The 15,550-nt window shown below is 40.0% G+C and overlaps 3 protein-coding genes across 4 annotated transcripts; 1 reads left to right on the top strand and 2 right to left on the bottom strand.

Moving 5' to 3' along the window:
* The first annotated feature begins 4,982 nt into the window (after positions 1-4,982).
* nkx2.5 (NK2 homeobox 5) lies at positions 4,983-7,750 on the top strand. Its single transcript, XM_035161650.2, has 2 exons — positions 4,983-5,503; positions 6,113-7,750. Exons 1-2 carry the CDS (start codon positions 5,137-5,139, stop codon positions 6,724-6,726), a joined length of 981 nt encoding a protein of 326 aa, XP_035017541.1. The 5' UTR covers positions 4,983-5,136; the 3' UTR covers positions 6,727-7,750.
* A 487-nt stretch (positions 7,751-8,237) lies between these two features.
* Positions 8,238-12,929, bottom strand: bnip1a (BCL2 interacting protein 1a). 2 transcript variants are annotated; one of them, XM_035161484.2, is made up of 6 exons: positions 12,682-12,929; positions 11,584-11,676; positions 10,949-11,040; positions 10,747-10,851; positions 10,487-10,605; positions 8,238-9,896 (listed from the first exon to the last, which is right to left on the bottom strand). In XM_035161484.2, the coding sequence occupies exons 2-6, from the start codon at positions 11,620-11,622 to the stop codon at positions 9,700-9,702; spliced, it is 552 nt and encodes a 183-aa protein (XP_035017375.1). In that variant the 5' UTR covers positions 11,623-11,676; positions 12,682-12,929; the 3' UTR covers positions 8,238-9,699. The 2 variants fall into 2 exon arrangements, with proteins under 2 accessions (XP_035017375.1, XP_035017374.1); XM_035161483.2 differs by having other exon boundaries at positions 12,699-12,929.
* Positions 12,930-13,005: 76 nt separating this feature from the next.
* atp6v0e1 (ATPase H+ transporting V0 subunit e1) lies at positions 13,006-15,213 on the bottom strand. The gene is made up of 4 exons (XM_035161486.2): positions 14,989-15,213; positions 14,434-14,481; positions 13,500-13,618; positions 13,006-13,375 (listed from the first exon to the last, which is right to left on the bottom strand). The coding sequence occupies exons 1-3, from the start codon at positions 15,090-15,092 to the stop codon at positions 13,525-13,527; spliced, it is 246 nt and encodes an 81-aa protein (XP_035017377.1). The 5' UTR covers positions 15,093-15,213; the 3' UTR covers positions 13,006-13,375; positions 13,500-13,524.
* Positions 15,214-15,550: the final 337 nt, after the last annotated feature.

Here is a 15,550-nt window from a genome sequence, read left to right as displayed (position 1 = left end):
GTTCTCCATCTTGATGGCCTGAGAAAAGAAGCCTTTAGTCTCTCTGTGTTGGATTTGGCTACAGAGAATACAAAGTACAGCCTTTTGCTTTCTGGGGTGGTTCATAATCCAGCTGTGGATCCCTAATGCAGGATTTCTTACAAACACAGGGTTTGTAAAGGGATATTTGAAAGATGAAGCACTTCACAGATGGATTAAGTCTAACAAAAAGATGCTGCTGAGTTGAATTATAGGAACTGTAGGATCCACCCTTTTTGCACCTCAACACCTTAACCCACGCTTAGATTTCTGCTGATTCAATTTTAAAATGTGGATTTTCACATTTTTTTTCTGTTTTTTGTTGCACATCCAGTCTGCATATGTCAACATAGCACAACCTGTCTCTTGAAATCCATTCATCAGCTCATGAGCCACAATACAGCAGGATCCTACCACTGAGCTAATACATCAGCTGCAGTGGGCTGTAGACAAAACTAAATCAGGAGCAGAGTAGGATCCATCCTCTTATGTCCCCTGGGGGCCCTAGCATCACCTTGAACTCAGTGGAGGACTGTGTGAAGCCTTGCCAAGCCTATGAACATGACCTGGGGAGTGTGTGTGAGGGCTGTGAGAGGAAGGAGGGAGGAAGGGGAGGACAGTCCCTCCATCTCAGACAAGACAAATGATGCACGGACAGATGGCACTCGACAACGCTGCCATATTCATGTTAGTTTCCAGTTGGACTGAATCTGACTCCGGATCAGTGGGTGTGCGTGTAGCCGCAGTCATGTCATGCAATACGTTATACTGACATGTGTGCTGACCAGTGAATGATCTCTGCATCAACAGAACCTCCACCATTATCATTTTCACAATGAAGATATTGTAATTGAGAAAGTTAGTGGACAAATTTGAAGTTGGGGCGCGTTCCTGCTGCAGCCACATGGTGGTGGTGTAACTCAAAGGGGAGTGGAAGAGAGGGTGAATGGGGGAGAGGGGACTTAACTCATCTGTCAGTGAACCACATCAATCACAGTCCGGTTACTAATATTATATGAAACATCCAGAGATGGACACACAGTTGCCAAGACCTGACCTTGGACCAGCAGCAAATTTGACTGTGTCGCCCATTAACTGATACATGTGTGGGACAAGGACGTACAGTGAGAAATATAACACATAACAAACTCTTGACAAGAAAGGTGGAAAAACAGGTGGTGCTATGAATTTCCACTGTATCAGGCTACAGATCTGCCTGGTCACACGAGAGCTGTGCATATGCCTGCTGTTTTAATGTGACCATGAAGGGAGTCAGCTCAAGGTTTAGCTGTAAATTAAAGGTAAATACGATTAAAATTAACTTAACTTCAGATAGAGGGTTTATTCAAAGTAGCAAACCTCTGTTTTAATTAGTTAAATTGTTCTTACTTTGAAATTAATGATGAAATACTTTGATTGAGATGCACGTTTTGTTTTCTTCAAATTCTTCATAGAAATACAGAATCAAAACTTTAGAAATAGTCAGACAATATTTCATGTTTTACAAATTTATTTTAAAGTTGAAGTATTACGATATTTTCTTTAGTGTGACTGCAGTAGTTCACCACAGCTCTTATTTGGACCGTATGAGATGTAGAAAATGTTTGGTCTGAAGAATTGTATTGGTCCACAGTGTTACACTTTTTTAAATTGCCGGGTTGTCCTGTATGTTTTCTGTATGATTTGTATATGTCAGTTTAACTATTGTTGAATTAGATTTCTTCTGTTTGTCTTGTTTTAATATAATTTTTAAAAAAGACACATCATCTGATAAAAACTGTTAATTTCAAAAAATATTATGCACACTTCAAAATAAAATACACTAGGCTACAATTGTTTTGTCTGCCAGTCTGCGCTGTATTTTTTTACTTTCTAGATTCACCTTAGATAGAAAAAAAACATTGGCATTTTGTCTCATCTAGATTATTTATTCTTCTTTTTGAAACCCCCCCAAACTCATCAGAGGGCCGCAATCTACTGTTATTGCATATTTCCTTATACCAAATCTTGTAAGTCTGTATGGAGCAGTGTGTGTTTTAAGTTCAGAGTGTGTGTGTGTGTGTGTGTGTGTGTGTGTGTGTGTGTGTGTGTGTGTGTGTGTGTGTGCTTGATGTTTCTCTATATTCATTTGTCAAATAAATAGAAAAAATAATACATTTTTAAAATGAGTTTCAGTTAATTCTATTGTCTACACAGTATTTTTTTTCAGATGTAAGAATATATATATATTTATGTGCATGTATATATAAATGTTCATTTTTAGACTTATGTGTACATTGGATTTTACATAATTTACAAATGTTTATGTGCAACAGTTAAATAACTAATTACACACACAGAATCACGCACGCACACACATACACACACACATCTACATCTCCAAGTGAATGTTTACCCTAATTTAACTTAAGATCTTACAGAAGTTATTCTCCAATTTAGAATTAAATATTATATATAAATGTATGTATATACAACATATATTATTATGTAACATATATAATATGGAGTAATTAAGTTTAAAGAATCCCATAGTTAAAACTATTGATCTACAGCTACACTGACTTTTTTTGAACAAGCTGTGTCTAACCTGTGGAGAAAGTGTAAAACGTTTGCTGTGTCATTCTTAAGAGGATTATCCGATTATATCTATTGAGCCTGTTTAGTCGCAATTGGTCCAATTATCAGACGGTTAATGGATGTAAATCACCCAAAGGGCTCCGGGGCAGAGACAGAGAATAACACCGGTTTAATGTGGCGTCCAGCTGGAGTTTAGACAAGACTCGAAAATCCAATGTTGGCCTCTCTCTCTCCACACACGCGCGCGCGAACACACGAACACACGCACACCCACACACACGCACAAAGAGAGGCTCCTAACTCCGACACGCAAACCCTCAAAATACCCACACGTTCGTGCAGCGGAAGTTTTTAAGCAGCCTTATCTGGGGCTTTATCTGAGTTGGAGATGTGCTGCAGAAAGACAGGTCAAAGGGGAGTGCTGCTGCAGGACCCAGCATTAGGGATATGAAACACATGCCAGACGTGTCATGTCCAATTTACAGTTGACAGAGCTGTTAACTATCCCGTGGAGGTGGAGATGGGTTTAATTTGGTGGATAATTTATGAGGTAACGGTTTGAATTTGGAATTACTTTTCTCCCCCAATCCACCTAAACATTACAGTCAGACTTCACATGGCCAGTGGGAATGAATCATGATGATAACATCCCCCCATGTCTTGTGTTTCTCTCCCCTGTACGTTTACTTTATTTCGCCAATTATTACAGCGAGAGTCGGGCTCGTGTTTGACTCTCAGCGCGCCCGGGGAAGATTTTACGGCCATTCATCAGCTGGCGACGCGCACAAATAGTCTTTAAAACTATAAACACCCTCGCTGGGTCGGAGACAAGGGGACCCATTTACCCCGTGGCTGCGCTAAACGCTGGAGATAAAACAAACGATAATACTGTCTGTCTCCTGTGACCGTCTCCACAGGCATTAATAGCAGGTTGAGTGCCAACCGTGCCGGGGGGAAACGCGTGTACGCGTCATTGCGCACGGTTGTCTCCGCTTTACTGCTGCGCGGTGCAATGATTTGTACGTTGTTATTGTAATCTGTAAACTGTATGCTGATCTTATGCTTTGTTGACATCATCTCATTAGGCTATATGCTAAGGCTGTGGTTCTCAAACTGGGGTCAGTGGACCTCCAGGGGCCCGTGGCACACTGCCAGAGGAGAAAGTTTCCAGATTCGTCAGTTAAAAAGATCATGATATGATTCTGTGTTGGCTTGATACAAAATATCAGATTTACTCTTTCACGTAACGGAGTAGAAGTGTAAAAAAAAAACAGGCTAAGTCAAATTACTCTGAGGGACATATCCTTACATGAGGGGGTCCCTGGAATACTTTCTGTCTTGGAGGGGGTCATTGGCTGAGGAAAGTAGTGAGGACCTCTGTGGTAGTGGAGACTGTGGAGCCCATGGCTGGTTGCTCGTCTTGGAATTGACGAAAACTCAGGATGGTAAAAATTAAAATGCGTAAAAGCAATCAAATTGAGCTTTTTATTGGTTAAAACTTGGGTGTTGTATATGACACTTTTTGCGGGATAACCTGCAGTGTGGGTGGGAGGGTTTGTGTGTGTGTTTGTGTGTGTGTGTGTGTGTGTGTGTGTGTGTGTGTGTGTGTGTGTGTGTGTGTGTGTGTGTGTGTGTGTGTGTGCAGGTTTGTTGTCGTCTGTTATCACGTCCTGATAAGGCAGACAGTGGCTCCAGAATCTCTCGGAGGCAGACAGCAGAGTGTGTCGCTCTTTGGTTTCAGATTCTGTGTGTTCACGGTTCCATCCTGTTGTCTGCTCAGTTTCCCCTCCGGTGCAGGGGGCACGCAGACACCCAAAACACACGCACACTCACACGCACGGTCAGGCTCATCAGTTAATACCACTCAGTGCGCTTAATAATGCAAGTTTAGCTCCTCAGGTGTATTGACACAGCGTGTATGAGATACACTAAATTGGATAAATCATTCTCCTTGAAACGTGAGGATGTGCGTAAAAATTCGCCAAAATTATGAACTGTGCGGGATTAACGTGCGCCAAGACGAAGTACAAAGCTGCAAAAGTACCCTTCTAACTGGGTATTTATAAAAGAAATAATCAAATAATGTATACATCAAGGTTAAACCAATGTGGGAAAATGCTGATTTATGATAAATACATATAATAATTACATTTCCTCCAGTAAGATGTAATGTTTTTGCAGTGGATGAACACATACGGGCCTTTAAGTACCACCAGGCCTTACATGTAGCACACATTACTTCACGTCATGAACTGGGAGTGAGTACCAGTGGCTCCGAGGGTCCCACTGCCTCCCTCCCTCCCTCCCTCCCACCCACCCACCTCCCTGCGTCACCGGTAGGAGAGGGGGGCCAAGAAAAAAAGTTTGGAGACAAGAGTTGACATTCAAAATGCACACTTCACTCAAGACCCGTGTGGTGAACCAAACGAATACTTAAATCCAGTAAATATTCCCAGCAGGGAGAGGAAGTTTGTTGACCTGTTGCGTCCACATGACAGGTTAATAGTTCTTTTCTTCTTACCTTTTTTTAACTTCTTGGCAATGTTTCCCTGTCCAAGCACGTCCACTCCCTTCTCTGTAAAGGATATATTAAACCTGGAGCAGAGTCATGGCGTTATGGCGTCTTCTCTGGACGTTTCCTCACGTATGGACTGCTGCAGCCTGCCGACCTCCTCCTCCTCTTGCTCCTCTTCCTCCTGCATGCTGGCCCGCATGAAGCAGGAGCCTCTCCGGGACATGTCGTCTCCTGCCGCCGCCTCGCTGTTTGGAGAGGACCTCCACGAGTCCCGGGCAGCCAGAGGCAGCAGCGCACTCAGCTTTGCCTCCAGCTTTTATGGGAAATCCCTCTTAGATGTGGACATAGTCAAGGATGAGAAATCAGACGGGTTTGAGGGGAAACGCAGAAAAGGTGAGTTGATGCAGAGGACAAGTTTGTTTGTTTCGTAGGCCTGTGACTAGGCCTACACACAAGTTGTGTATCATAATACAACTACTACTCAAAAACACCTCCACAAAATCAAAGGTCTTAGAGTAAAAAAACATTTATATACTGTCTTTTAAATTGTATTTTAAAATCTAAACAAAAACAAAAGTTGATTAACATTTTCTCAGGCCTGATGGACTATTTAATATTGAAAAGGAATCATTGTCAGTCGTCCAAATCTTGCATCGACATAGTTATCATTGATCTCGTTGTTATTTTTTACTATATGCAACGTGTGTCTTTTTCCTGAAGCTTAGACCTACTACATTATGGGTGGCTAAGGGAATTAGAATCAGCAAATTTAGAAGTAATGGCACCACAGCCTCATTATAACCATGTAATGTCATAAAATATAATAATTAGGCCTATATTATGTGGTGCCGTTATCATTAATGTTTGTTGTTATTAGTATAGGTGCTTTTTATAACCTAGTGGCTAATGGAATAAAATAGCCCTATTACACCTAAGAAACCTCTAAAAAAGTCAAACTTGCAGATTGTGTTGATGATTTTTTTCTCCGTCTGGTTCCATCAGAAGAGTTCAGTCCTCCTCTCGAGCCCGTGGGGGACATCAAAACCGAGGATCCGGACCGACCCAAGCCCCGCAGACGCAGGAAGCCGCGGGTGCTCTTCTCCCAGGCGCAGGTGTACGAGCTGGAGCGGCGCTTCAAGCAGCAGCGGTACCTGTCCGCCCCGGAGAGAGACCACCTGGCCGGGGTGCTCAAGCTGACCCCGACCCAGGTGAAGATCTGGTTCCAGAACAGGAGGTACAAGTGCAAGCGGCAGCGGCAGGACCAGAGCCTGGAGATGGTGTCCCTGCCGCCGCCCAGGAGGGTGTCGGTGCCGGTGCTGGTGCGGGACGGGAAGCCCTGTTTGGCGGCGGACACGGCCACATACAACCCCTCCTACAGCATGGGTCCCATCAACCATTTCACCTACAACAACTACCCAGCCTTCAGTAACTACACGGGGCCCGGCTGCAACACAAACTATGCGTGTAATTATCCTGCAGCCACGATGCAAACTGTGCAAAGTTCCTCCGGCAGCGGGAGTTACATGAACTTTGGCGCAGGAGACTTGAATAATGTGCAGAACAGCTTCTCCTCCAGCACCGGGGTGTCCTCATTACATGGCATCAGGACATGGTGAACACGTGTATCACTCGTTATACTAACCACAGTTTAACAGGATTATTGTCCGACTGCATGCATCTGTAAATGTGTCAAGATTTTGCGGAGTTCATTTCACTTCTTATATTTAATGACTTATATTTGGTAGTTTTTGTCTGAATAGCGACATTTTCATGTATTTTCGTGGCATTGGCGCACAGACAGGTAGCTTGAGAGAGTGAAAAAATGCAACTAAAATTATTTAAATGTTTTTGTAAAAAGTTTAAATTTGTACCACCATTAAAAAGATGTTTTAATTCAATAAAACTCAGACAGTTGCCTATGTGGCGGTCCTATAAAATATAACCTAATTGTAGCAATTTAGACTTTGGAAAATTATTAATTCAATATAAACTATATTATTATTATTATTATTATTATTTCTACAATCCCAAAAAATGATTACTTTTTAGAAATGGGCTCTTAAGACAACAAAAGCCTATTAGAGAGCCATTAAGCCAACATTAAATAAATATAAATGTGAATATGACAGCAATAATAAATTATAATCTTGACAATATAAACATAATACCTGCATTTGGTTCTTCTAATGGATGAGTTGGTTATAGATCCACATAACGGAGCCTACACCCCTCATATGGTTTGTGTCTGGTGAAAGGGCTCAAGTGGCTGTTAGAAAGCTTCCTTCAATATGCTCCAAAGAGGTTAAAAGGTGGTTAAAAGTTTACTCTTTTTTACAACCCGCTGTCAGACACATGTACACGCGACATGTGTTTAAAAGTCACTGCAGGGACAGAGAGGGCAATGAGCCATGACCTTGACTTGTAATATATGTGGAAAATCCGGATCTACTTGCGATATGGTGTTCTTCATTACAAAGTATATACTAATTATTATTAACATGAATTCAACTTGGTAGGAGGAATTTCTGCACAAATGTAATTGTCAAAAAGAGTCAACAAGGGCGACCAAGATGTGACCTGATCTAAGATATTTATCTACTTTTGGACAATATTGATTATTAAAAGTTACCTTTTGGCAAAGTTGCTGAGTCAGTATTGTGTTTCATTTGAGAAATATGAATAGTTTAGCTGGACTCGCGCTCAGCTGTAAAAACACAAAGATAAAAGTTAAATAGTTACTGAACAAAGCTGTAAAATTAGCTCCATGTAAAAATGTGGTCTGTAGTCGCTTCCTGGTCGATGTTTGCTTCCCGTCTTTGCTCCGTCAGTTTGGTGCCGTGTCCGCTCCCCTGAGATCCTCACCCACTTGTCCAGATACAAACCCACACACTTGACTGACACTATCACGGTGCTAAATGCAAGAATAGTCCAATTTGCTTGACAGAGAGCCAGAGGCCTCATCTAAGTGTGCAGTTATACGAACAGGCAAAGAAGCGGCTCTGCCCAACAGCCGCCACTTTACACGAGTAAGAGATGCTTGGGCGTCTCTCAGGACTCTCCACACTTACTCTGTAGTCTTCTATCTCATTTTGAACAATATTTGGTCCCAAAACACACGCGACACACATTCAGATCACAAGCCAGAAGACTTTGCATTTATTGATCATCAATACTGAAGAGCATTTACATATATTTAACATATGAGCAATGCAAGGAGATTTCAGAAAGGGTGGCAAGGTCATGTAGCTCCTCTGGCCACCCTCTCCTCCGAGGTGTTGAAAAGGCAATGTCAGATAACAGCACCACACAACCCTAAAAATATCCCCCACCTCAACCTCCACCCACACTGGAAAGGGAGAGGGGAAACGGGTCGGAATAATCTGCTTTTCCGGGTCTTATCTGAAGAAAGGCAGGGATGCATGCTGCTCTATCTCTGCCTGCGTGATGACTGCCACTGCTTCTCTGAGCTTTTCTGCTGCGCTGCAGAACAGAGACACTCCAACGTGGGCAGAGAAGCTGGACAGTGTTCGGACTCTTCCACCGAATAAAAAGGCTTCCTTTTTGGTTTGCATGCCAACCAAATAAATATAGGCACAGTTTGAATTGAAGTGCACATGCAAGGTACCATTTTGATAACTGGGCTTGTAAAACACATACAGGGAGTGAGTGTAGATAGGGTTGTGTGCAAACAAAGTTGAAAAGCATTTAAATATTTCTATTTTCAAAAATAACACTAGCTCATTACAGTGTAATAATAAATTATACCTTTAAGTGATTATACAGTTTATAAATATAAATAACAATTACACAAATAGTTAGAACATGACTTGCACAGTACATTAATGATATTAAATAAAAATACAGTCAAAACTGTATTGGTTTGGTTAAAGCACACGTTACTGAGGAATATATGAAAAAGGCCATTTTTTGTTATGCAAACATTTTCCCAAACCTACTCAATCTTTTTTACAATATTGTCTTGCCAGTAAACCTAGGTTGAGCTGAACAGTGGCAATAGTTGTTTTGATAATCAGATTTTACTGAAAAGTTGATTCTTTTGACATTTGAACTTATCGTGCGTCATTCTTAATTCCCCAAAAAAATCTGAAGCAAACTACTTCACAAAACACTTTTTTGATACCCTCTGCATAATTGGGATATGTAAAAGAAAATACTGGTTCTCCCATCCCTCCACGTCTGACTTACAGTAAGTAAAAGCAATGCACAGCATTACTGTGCCACTTATTAAAGACAGACCTCTGACACATTTTGTGCCATCACATATACATCTGCCGTCACGAGTGATTCCCTTGGTTTGATGAAAAAAAGTAGACCAAACAATCTTTGATGAATAAAACACTGCCTAGAGATATGAGTGCAGAGGTTTATCTTCCACTTTGTGGACAATACTTCACCCTCAGCAGCGTCACAGCTCAGCCGAGTGAGCAGACAACATTCCAGTGAGCGGACACTAGTGAATAATGTGTGTAATATGATACAAAGCCTTCAGAATTATTTAAAATAGTTTGCTGCGACTGTGGAACGTAGTGTGTGTGGTTACGGGAGAGTGTCCTCGGAGTTACCTTGGTCTACAGGAAGGGGAATAGTCTCTTCTTAAGTATGTAGAGAACTGTGGCGAAGAAGAGAGCCAACGCCAGGAAGATGAGTAGTTTGTCGGTGAGCTCCCTTCGGTTGTACTTGGTGATGAGTTTTCTCCCGAGCCGGATGCTCCCCGTCATGGACTTAAATTCCTCGTTGGTCTCTTGGATTGTCCTGGAGGAGGTCCCTTCAAGAGGAGGAAAAAAGTGTCTTCATCACAAAGCGTTTTTCTTAAAAGAAGGGTGGGATTACACACATATTTAAATAAATGGATGTGCATTTAATAAGGGTACCATAAAAAATACTTCTATTGGTTTAAGATTAAGCTAAAAAATACTAAGTGAACAATCATATTTTAAGAAACTGAATAATTGCCTACATCATGAAAAAAATGTTTTTGACGCTCTCTGTTGGTTTGTTGTTTGTAAACAGGATTACACAAAAACTACAAAAAGGATTTTTATGGGATTAGTGGAGGGATTTGGTAAGGATCACGAAAAGACACATAATGGTGCTAATCTGGACCATGGGGCGGATCCAGGAATTATTTTTCACTTTCTTTAACATTACAAATCAGGGCTTTTTTTCTACATTTTCACCAATATCCCAGGAAATCATTCATGGATCTTGATTTTTTTTTTTAAATCAGACACATTTAGGGGTCTGATATCTATGAGTGTGTGTAATTTGGTGAAGCTTGATGAAATGTATTGGGACTGTCAGAGGTATTCACTCTACTGAGTGCCATTCTAGATAAGAAATGTTGCCTTCACTAACCTAGTGAGGTCATGGTCTCCTCGCTCTGCTGAACCTGCTGCGCCATCATCCGACTGATGCTCATAAGGTTTTCTGTAATGTCGCTGGTTGTCTGGGCCAGGCCATCTTTGGTCAACTTCCTGTCAAATGAGAGACAAAAATAGATATCGTTTCTATACACACTACACGTCCTAATGCTAAAAAGCCAGAATTAACCAAGATATGACCAAACATGTATTCTTCAAAAAAACAAAACAGAAAGAATTTAGTATGTTGCTCACCTCTGTCTCACAGCGCTATCTGATCTATTCAGAAGTGCCTGCTTTTCCATATTGTCTATGGACAGTTTGCTGGCGAGGTTAGCTTTCCTCCAAGCTGTCTGGTTGCTGCAAAATACAGTTTTAGAAGGGATTTTTCATATGTTTATCCACCACCAGATTCAACTCAAGAAATAAAAAACGAGTAGTAACAGCCAGATATTACCTCAGCATCTGTTTTCTGTGTCCCTCTACCTGACTGATCAACGTTTGCTTGCCTGACTCTTTGTCTTGCTCCATCGCCATCTGTTCTAAATCCTGTCAAAGGAACAAAACACACAAATATTTTCTGAGCCATTTATCAGTATCTTATTTCTTATATGTATTACTATTTCTAAATCTATCAACTATCTAAATCTATATATCATCTATTACAAATGACAAAAAAGTGACTAATTTAAACATATAAAAACGTAATATAATAGCATTGAAACCTGTTATCAGGTACGACTCGTCTGCCACTGCATTAAGTCTGAGACTGATTCAGTAAGTTAAGTACAGCACATAAATACAATGATATAAAAGTGTGATGGTTCTGCCCTGAACTTGCACCAGAAAACAATTTATTTAGTTTATACTTTGTAACTCTCAAAAATGTAATATGTAATATTGACACAATTCATTGGTAATTAATGCACCAACATTGGTTGAAAACAGCACCATACCGAATATATCTCACTGGTAAAGAGAGACAGTGGAAATTGTTGGGCTTCAGAGGGAGTTACAGTCACATGCTTTATGCTGCATCATTGTCATACATGTGTCATGTTTGCAGAGGTTCTCCCAAACTGTGTTTCTTACCTGGATCCTCAGTCTGAGGTTGTGGAAACTCTTCTTCATGTCTGCGTTCAGTTCCGTCAGCTTGTTCTGAGGCCCTGAGCACTCATTAACATCCTGGTGACATGTTCAAACAACAACGGCAGATGTACATGAATGAGATGTATACACAACTCCTGCATCGATGTGAAATGAAGTTACCGTTTTCCACATGTTGCTCTCACAGGATGAAGAATGACTGGAATAAGTGCTGTAAAGTTATTTAAAATTAGTTATTTACTATTTTTAGTAATTAGCCCCCATGTGTGTGATTTGTTGAGTGATTTAACCTGAATATTAACTGATGATGTGCAATTAAATGGAAGTATAGTCGTAAATCAGGCTAATGAAAAGTACTTCTAAAACAGCTACTTATTATTTAGAAAGTGGGTTCATGTGACGATTAGTTTTATGAGTCGCAGTTTAGCTTTAACATTTTAGAGTAAAAAATATAAACATCTATGTTTTCCTCTTTAAATGTGTGGTTTTGAACAAAAGTCAAAACCACAAAGATGTTAAATTGCCAAAGAAATAAACTGAAATGCAAAGAATCATCACATTTGAAAAACTAAAAACATTAAATGTTTGTAACTTTTACTTAATATAAGACTTTAACTTAAATAAATTCATATTCTGATCTATTTATTTCAGCAACAAGTAGTACACATATATACCACATGTACTTACACCATCACAACTAGAACTGTTGACCAAACAGGCCTATGTATTCTTATCTAAGGATACACATAAGTGTATAAATATTAAAAAGCAGAAAACGGTTTCTCTCCTAAATAATTAACAGGCATTCGCTGTCTTTTTGGCCAACTCACTACACGGGTACTGTGTTGACCACTTCATGAAGCTGCTGTAAACAATCATTAACATGTTGGACACGTTGTTCCGCCTGGAGGAGCGGAGGAGACTGACGCACCGGGGGCTCCTGCTCCCTCACTGCGGCTCGGAGCGGCGGTGCAGCGGCTAACTGCAGCTGCTAGCCCTGGAAGCTACCAGGCTGAGCCACGGCTCTGCGGACTGACAGGCTGACACACTCACATGTTGTAACGCAGCACCGAGCCGTCTTACCAAATAAATATTCGCACCTGGATGAGAGCTTTGATTTCCAAGTCATATTTCAGTATTTCTTGTTCACACATTCGGACGTGGACATCAGGGGACGCCATGTTGCCAACGTAGCCGGCTCCAGCTACGGAAAGCAGGAAGTCGGTTTGGAACCGCGACGGCAAACATTTCCCCGATCAACCAAAATTCAATACACCATTCAAATATGCGAATAAAAAAACAATAAAGAAAAAATGCATACATTGTCATGTATACAGGTCAACAAAAAGAGACTTTGAGAAAATTGGTTGATTGCATAAACACTCATAAATGAGGCTAAACACAAAGTTATGCACCAATACACTTGGTTATTACTTTATTAATTTACAACAATCACATGTATTACAGCCATCAGCAATATGAACAGACACAGATCACAGCAGACACTGCACATCAGCTATTTAAAGTTAATATCATTTATATCAACAATCACACCAACACAATATACATCACACAACCAAACAACAGCAAGTGAAGGCCACTTTTATTCCATTTAAAGTAAAGCACATTCAGTGAGATCCCTAAGGAGTTCTTTGGGAATTATTTTTTGTACAAGGCACTAGTGGACGCACCACTAGATAATCACACATGGATCTAAGTTTAAGGCGATTCAGAAGGAATCGAGTCTGCACAGAGTGAGCAGCATTCAGGTCATCCCCTGAAGAGAAACATTACAATAAACTGTTTTAGAAAAAAACACAAGCAATACAATAAATTGATTGCACGATACAACTAAATACAGTATCTAGAAGCTGCATAGAAAGTGAGTGGAAGAGGTTTACCTGCATGGTCAGGAGTCCGTGTGATTTAAGGCCAGTGATAGCTCAGGTACCAGATGGTGTCCGTGGACAGAGAAGGTCCAAGCAGTGGGTTCAGCTGAGCCAGGATTGCTATTAACCAGCTTTTGGACAGAAAGGAGAGTAAGATCACACATGTCAGTACAAAACAGAGCACTTCAAACACACCCCTGACAGTTTAGTGATGTGGGTCATTTCCTATTCTCTTACAAAAAAGATAAATATGTATTTAGGGCTATATTTTTAATGCTGAACACCAGGTTGTTAGGATTACTCCACAAAGCCTCAAACTGAGGGACTCTTCACTTCACTTGGCTGCAACACTGTGCTTTGTCTCTGCTGCCCTCTGTTGTCCACCTCACATGTAACATGACACCTTGAGAACACTGGCAACTAACCCATCATGAATATTTTATCACAGGACAGAAAAACTACACACACACACAACAGTACTAACACAAATAACAAGGTTTGTTTCATTAACACTGCAACGCACAGTAGTTAAAATAGAGAGACAGAAGATGAAACCAGTTAATATAGACAGAACTGACTGTAGAAATGCAGTTACTTATTACTTGGGCTGCAAGTATGATTTAACAATAAATAATAAACTGAGGGAAAACGTTGTGGAAAATTGCTTATATGTTTCCAGAGCCCATGGCCACAAACTGTCATACTGAACAAATGTTAAAATTGTACAAAACCAAAGTTCATATTGTACACATCTTATTCTAGGTAAAAATTCTTACAAGTTGGAAAAAATAAGGTTAAATATTTTTGCTTGAAATTTTACTTAAATGATAAGTAGATTATTAAAATACATGTCAAATAACTTCTATTTCATAAAAAATATATGCAGAAGATGAACATACATATATTATATTTAAAACACAGACTTGGAACCAGGATGATAACTTACAACAGGTAGCAGCAGACTGCAGTTAACACCAGCATTGTGACTATGACTCTGTGGGAAATGGAGAAGATAATAATAATTATTAAAAGTGTAATACTTCACAGATAATATGGTTTTCACATTCAACACGGGCCATTTTGATCTCGTGATAGTGACTAACAGGCAAAATAAGGAAGTTGCAGTATGAACAGTTCCCATATATGAATTGTATTAACTCTTGAGATTAGTAACTTCATGTGGTGGCGGGTGAAGAATAGATTCGTTGTGAGGACATGTCAGATTTCCTGGAATAAAAAGGTAACAGCAACATGGAGGAAGCAGAAGGAGGAACTGTCACATTAGCTAACGTTAGCTAACCCAAACTTTTATCTACTGGCAAGTAACATTAGCTTACAAGGTTTAAATGTTGAAGTTGTTTATATTACGTTGGGAAAATTATTTTAAAACCACCACTACTTTATGCTCAGTGGGTGTATGAAATAAGAGTTACGGGTACAAACTACTATACAAAATAAACCCTGAGTTAGCTGAAAGCTAACGTGAAGCTAACTAACTTACCCTCGGTTTGGTCCTTTGGGGATAAACAGCGGCACTATTCCTCCAATAAGGGCCCAAAACAGAGTCACCACGGACATGGTGATCACGAAACTTAGTTCCGCCATGGTGCTGTTTGGGTTGAGGGATATAATGAGTCAAACAAACTTCTAACTTGTGCTAACTTCTCTGTGATCCAACTGCAGCCGAGGACAGAGGAGAGGCAGCACGTATCACATGACCGTCCACCACAGAGGAGGAGGAGACACCATCCTGCACCGAACACTCCTGTGTGAAGAAAGAGGACGTTATTTCTATATTAATTGTCTTATTTACTTGATTTATTTATTTACATTGTTTAATATCCACTTTATTTCATTTCTTTATTTACAATGTTTAATATCTAATGTATTTTATTTCTTTATTTACAATGTTAAATATCTACTTTATTTACAGTATTGAATAGCTACTTTATTTTATTTCTGTATTTACTATGTTAATTATCTACTTTGTTTTGTCTTTATTTAATATGTTAAATGTCTACTTTACTTTATTTCTTTATTTACAATCTTAGATATCTACTTGA

This window comes from Hippoglossus stenolepis, chromosome 7 (assembly GCF_022539355.2).
Source record: "Hippoglossus stenolepis isolate QCI-W04-F060 chromosome 7, HSTE1.2, whole genome shotgun sequence".
Lineage (NCBI taxonomy): Eukaryota > Metazoa > Chordata > Actinopteri > Pleuronectiformes > Pleuronectidae > Hippoglossus > Hippoglossus stenolepis.
The sequence above is the reverse complement of the archived record's forward strand: the minus strand, read 5'-3'. Positions and strand labels throughout refer to the sequence as shown.

Excerpts from the sequence above, each read along its gene's own strand:
- nkx2.5 (XM_035161650.2), top strand. The coding sequence starts at position 5,137 with ATGTTTCCCTGTCCAAGCACGTCCACTCCCTTCTCTGTAAAGGATATA. Across the intron at positions 5,504-6,112 it reads TGAGGGGAAACGCAGAAAAG|AAGAGTTCAGTCCTCCTCTC; the intron begins GTGAGTTGATGC and ends TGGTTCCATCAG.
- bnip1a (XM_035161483.2), bottom strand. The coding sequence starts at position 12,779 with ATGGCGTCCCCTGATGTCCACGTCCGAATGTGTGAACAAGAAATACTG. Across the intron at positions 11,041-11,583 it reads ACCTCAGACTGAGGATCCAG|GATTTAGAACAGATGGCGAT; the intron begins GTAAGAAACACA and ends TTCCTTTGACAG. Across the intron at positions 9,897-10,486 it reads GGAGACCATGACCTCACTAG|GGACCTCCTCCAGGACAATC; the intron begins GTTAGTGAAGGC and ends CTCCTCTTGAAG.
- atp6v0e1 (XM_035161486.2), bottom strand. The coding sequence starts at position 15,092 with ATGGCGGAACTAAGTTTCGTGATCACCATGTCCGTGGTGACTCTGTTT. Across the intron at positions 14,482-14,988 it reads CCCAAAGGACCAAACCGAGG|AGTCATAGTCACAATGCTGG; the intron begins GTAAGTTAGTTA and ends CATTTCCCACAG. Across the intron at positions 13,619-14,433 it reads GCAGTCTGCTGCTACCTGTT|CTGGTTAATAGCAATCCTGG; the intron begins GTAAGTTATCAT and ends TCTGTCCAAAAG.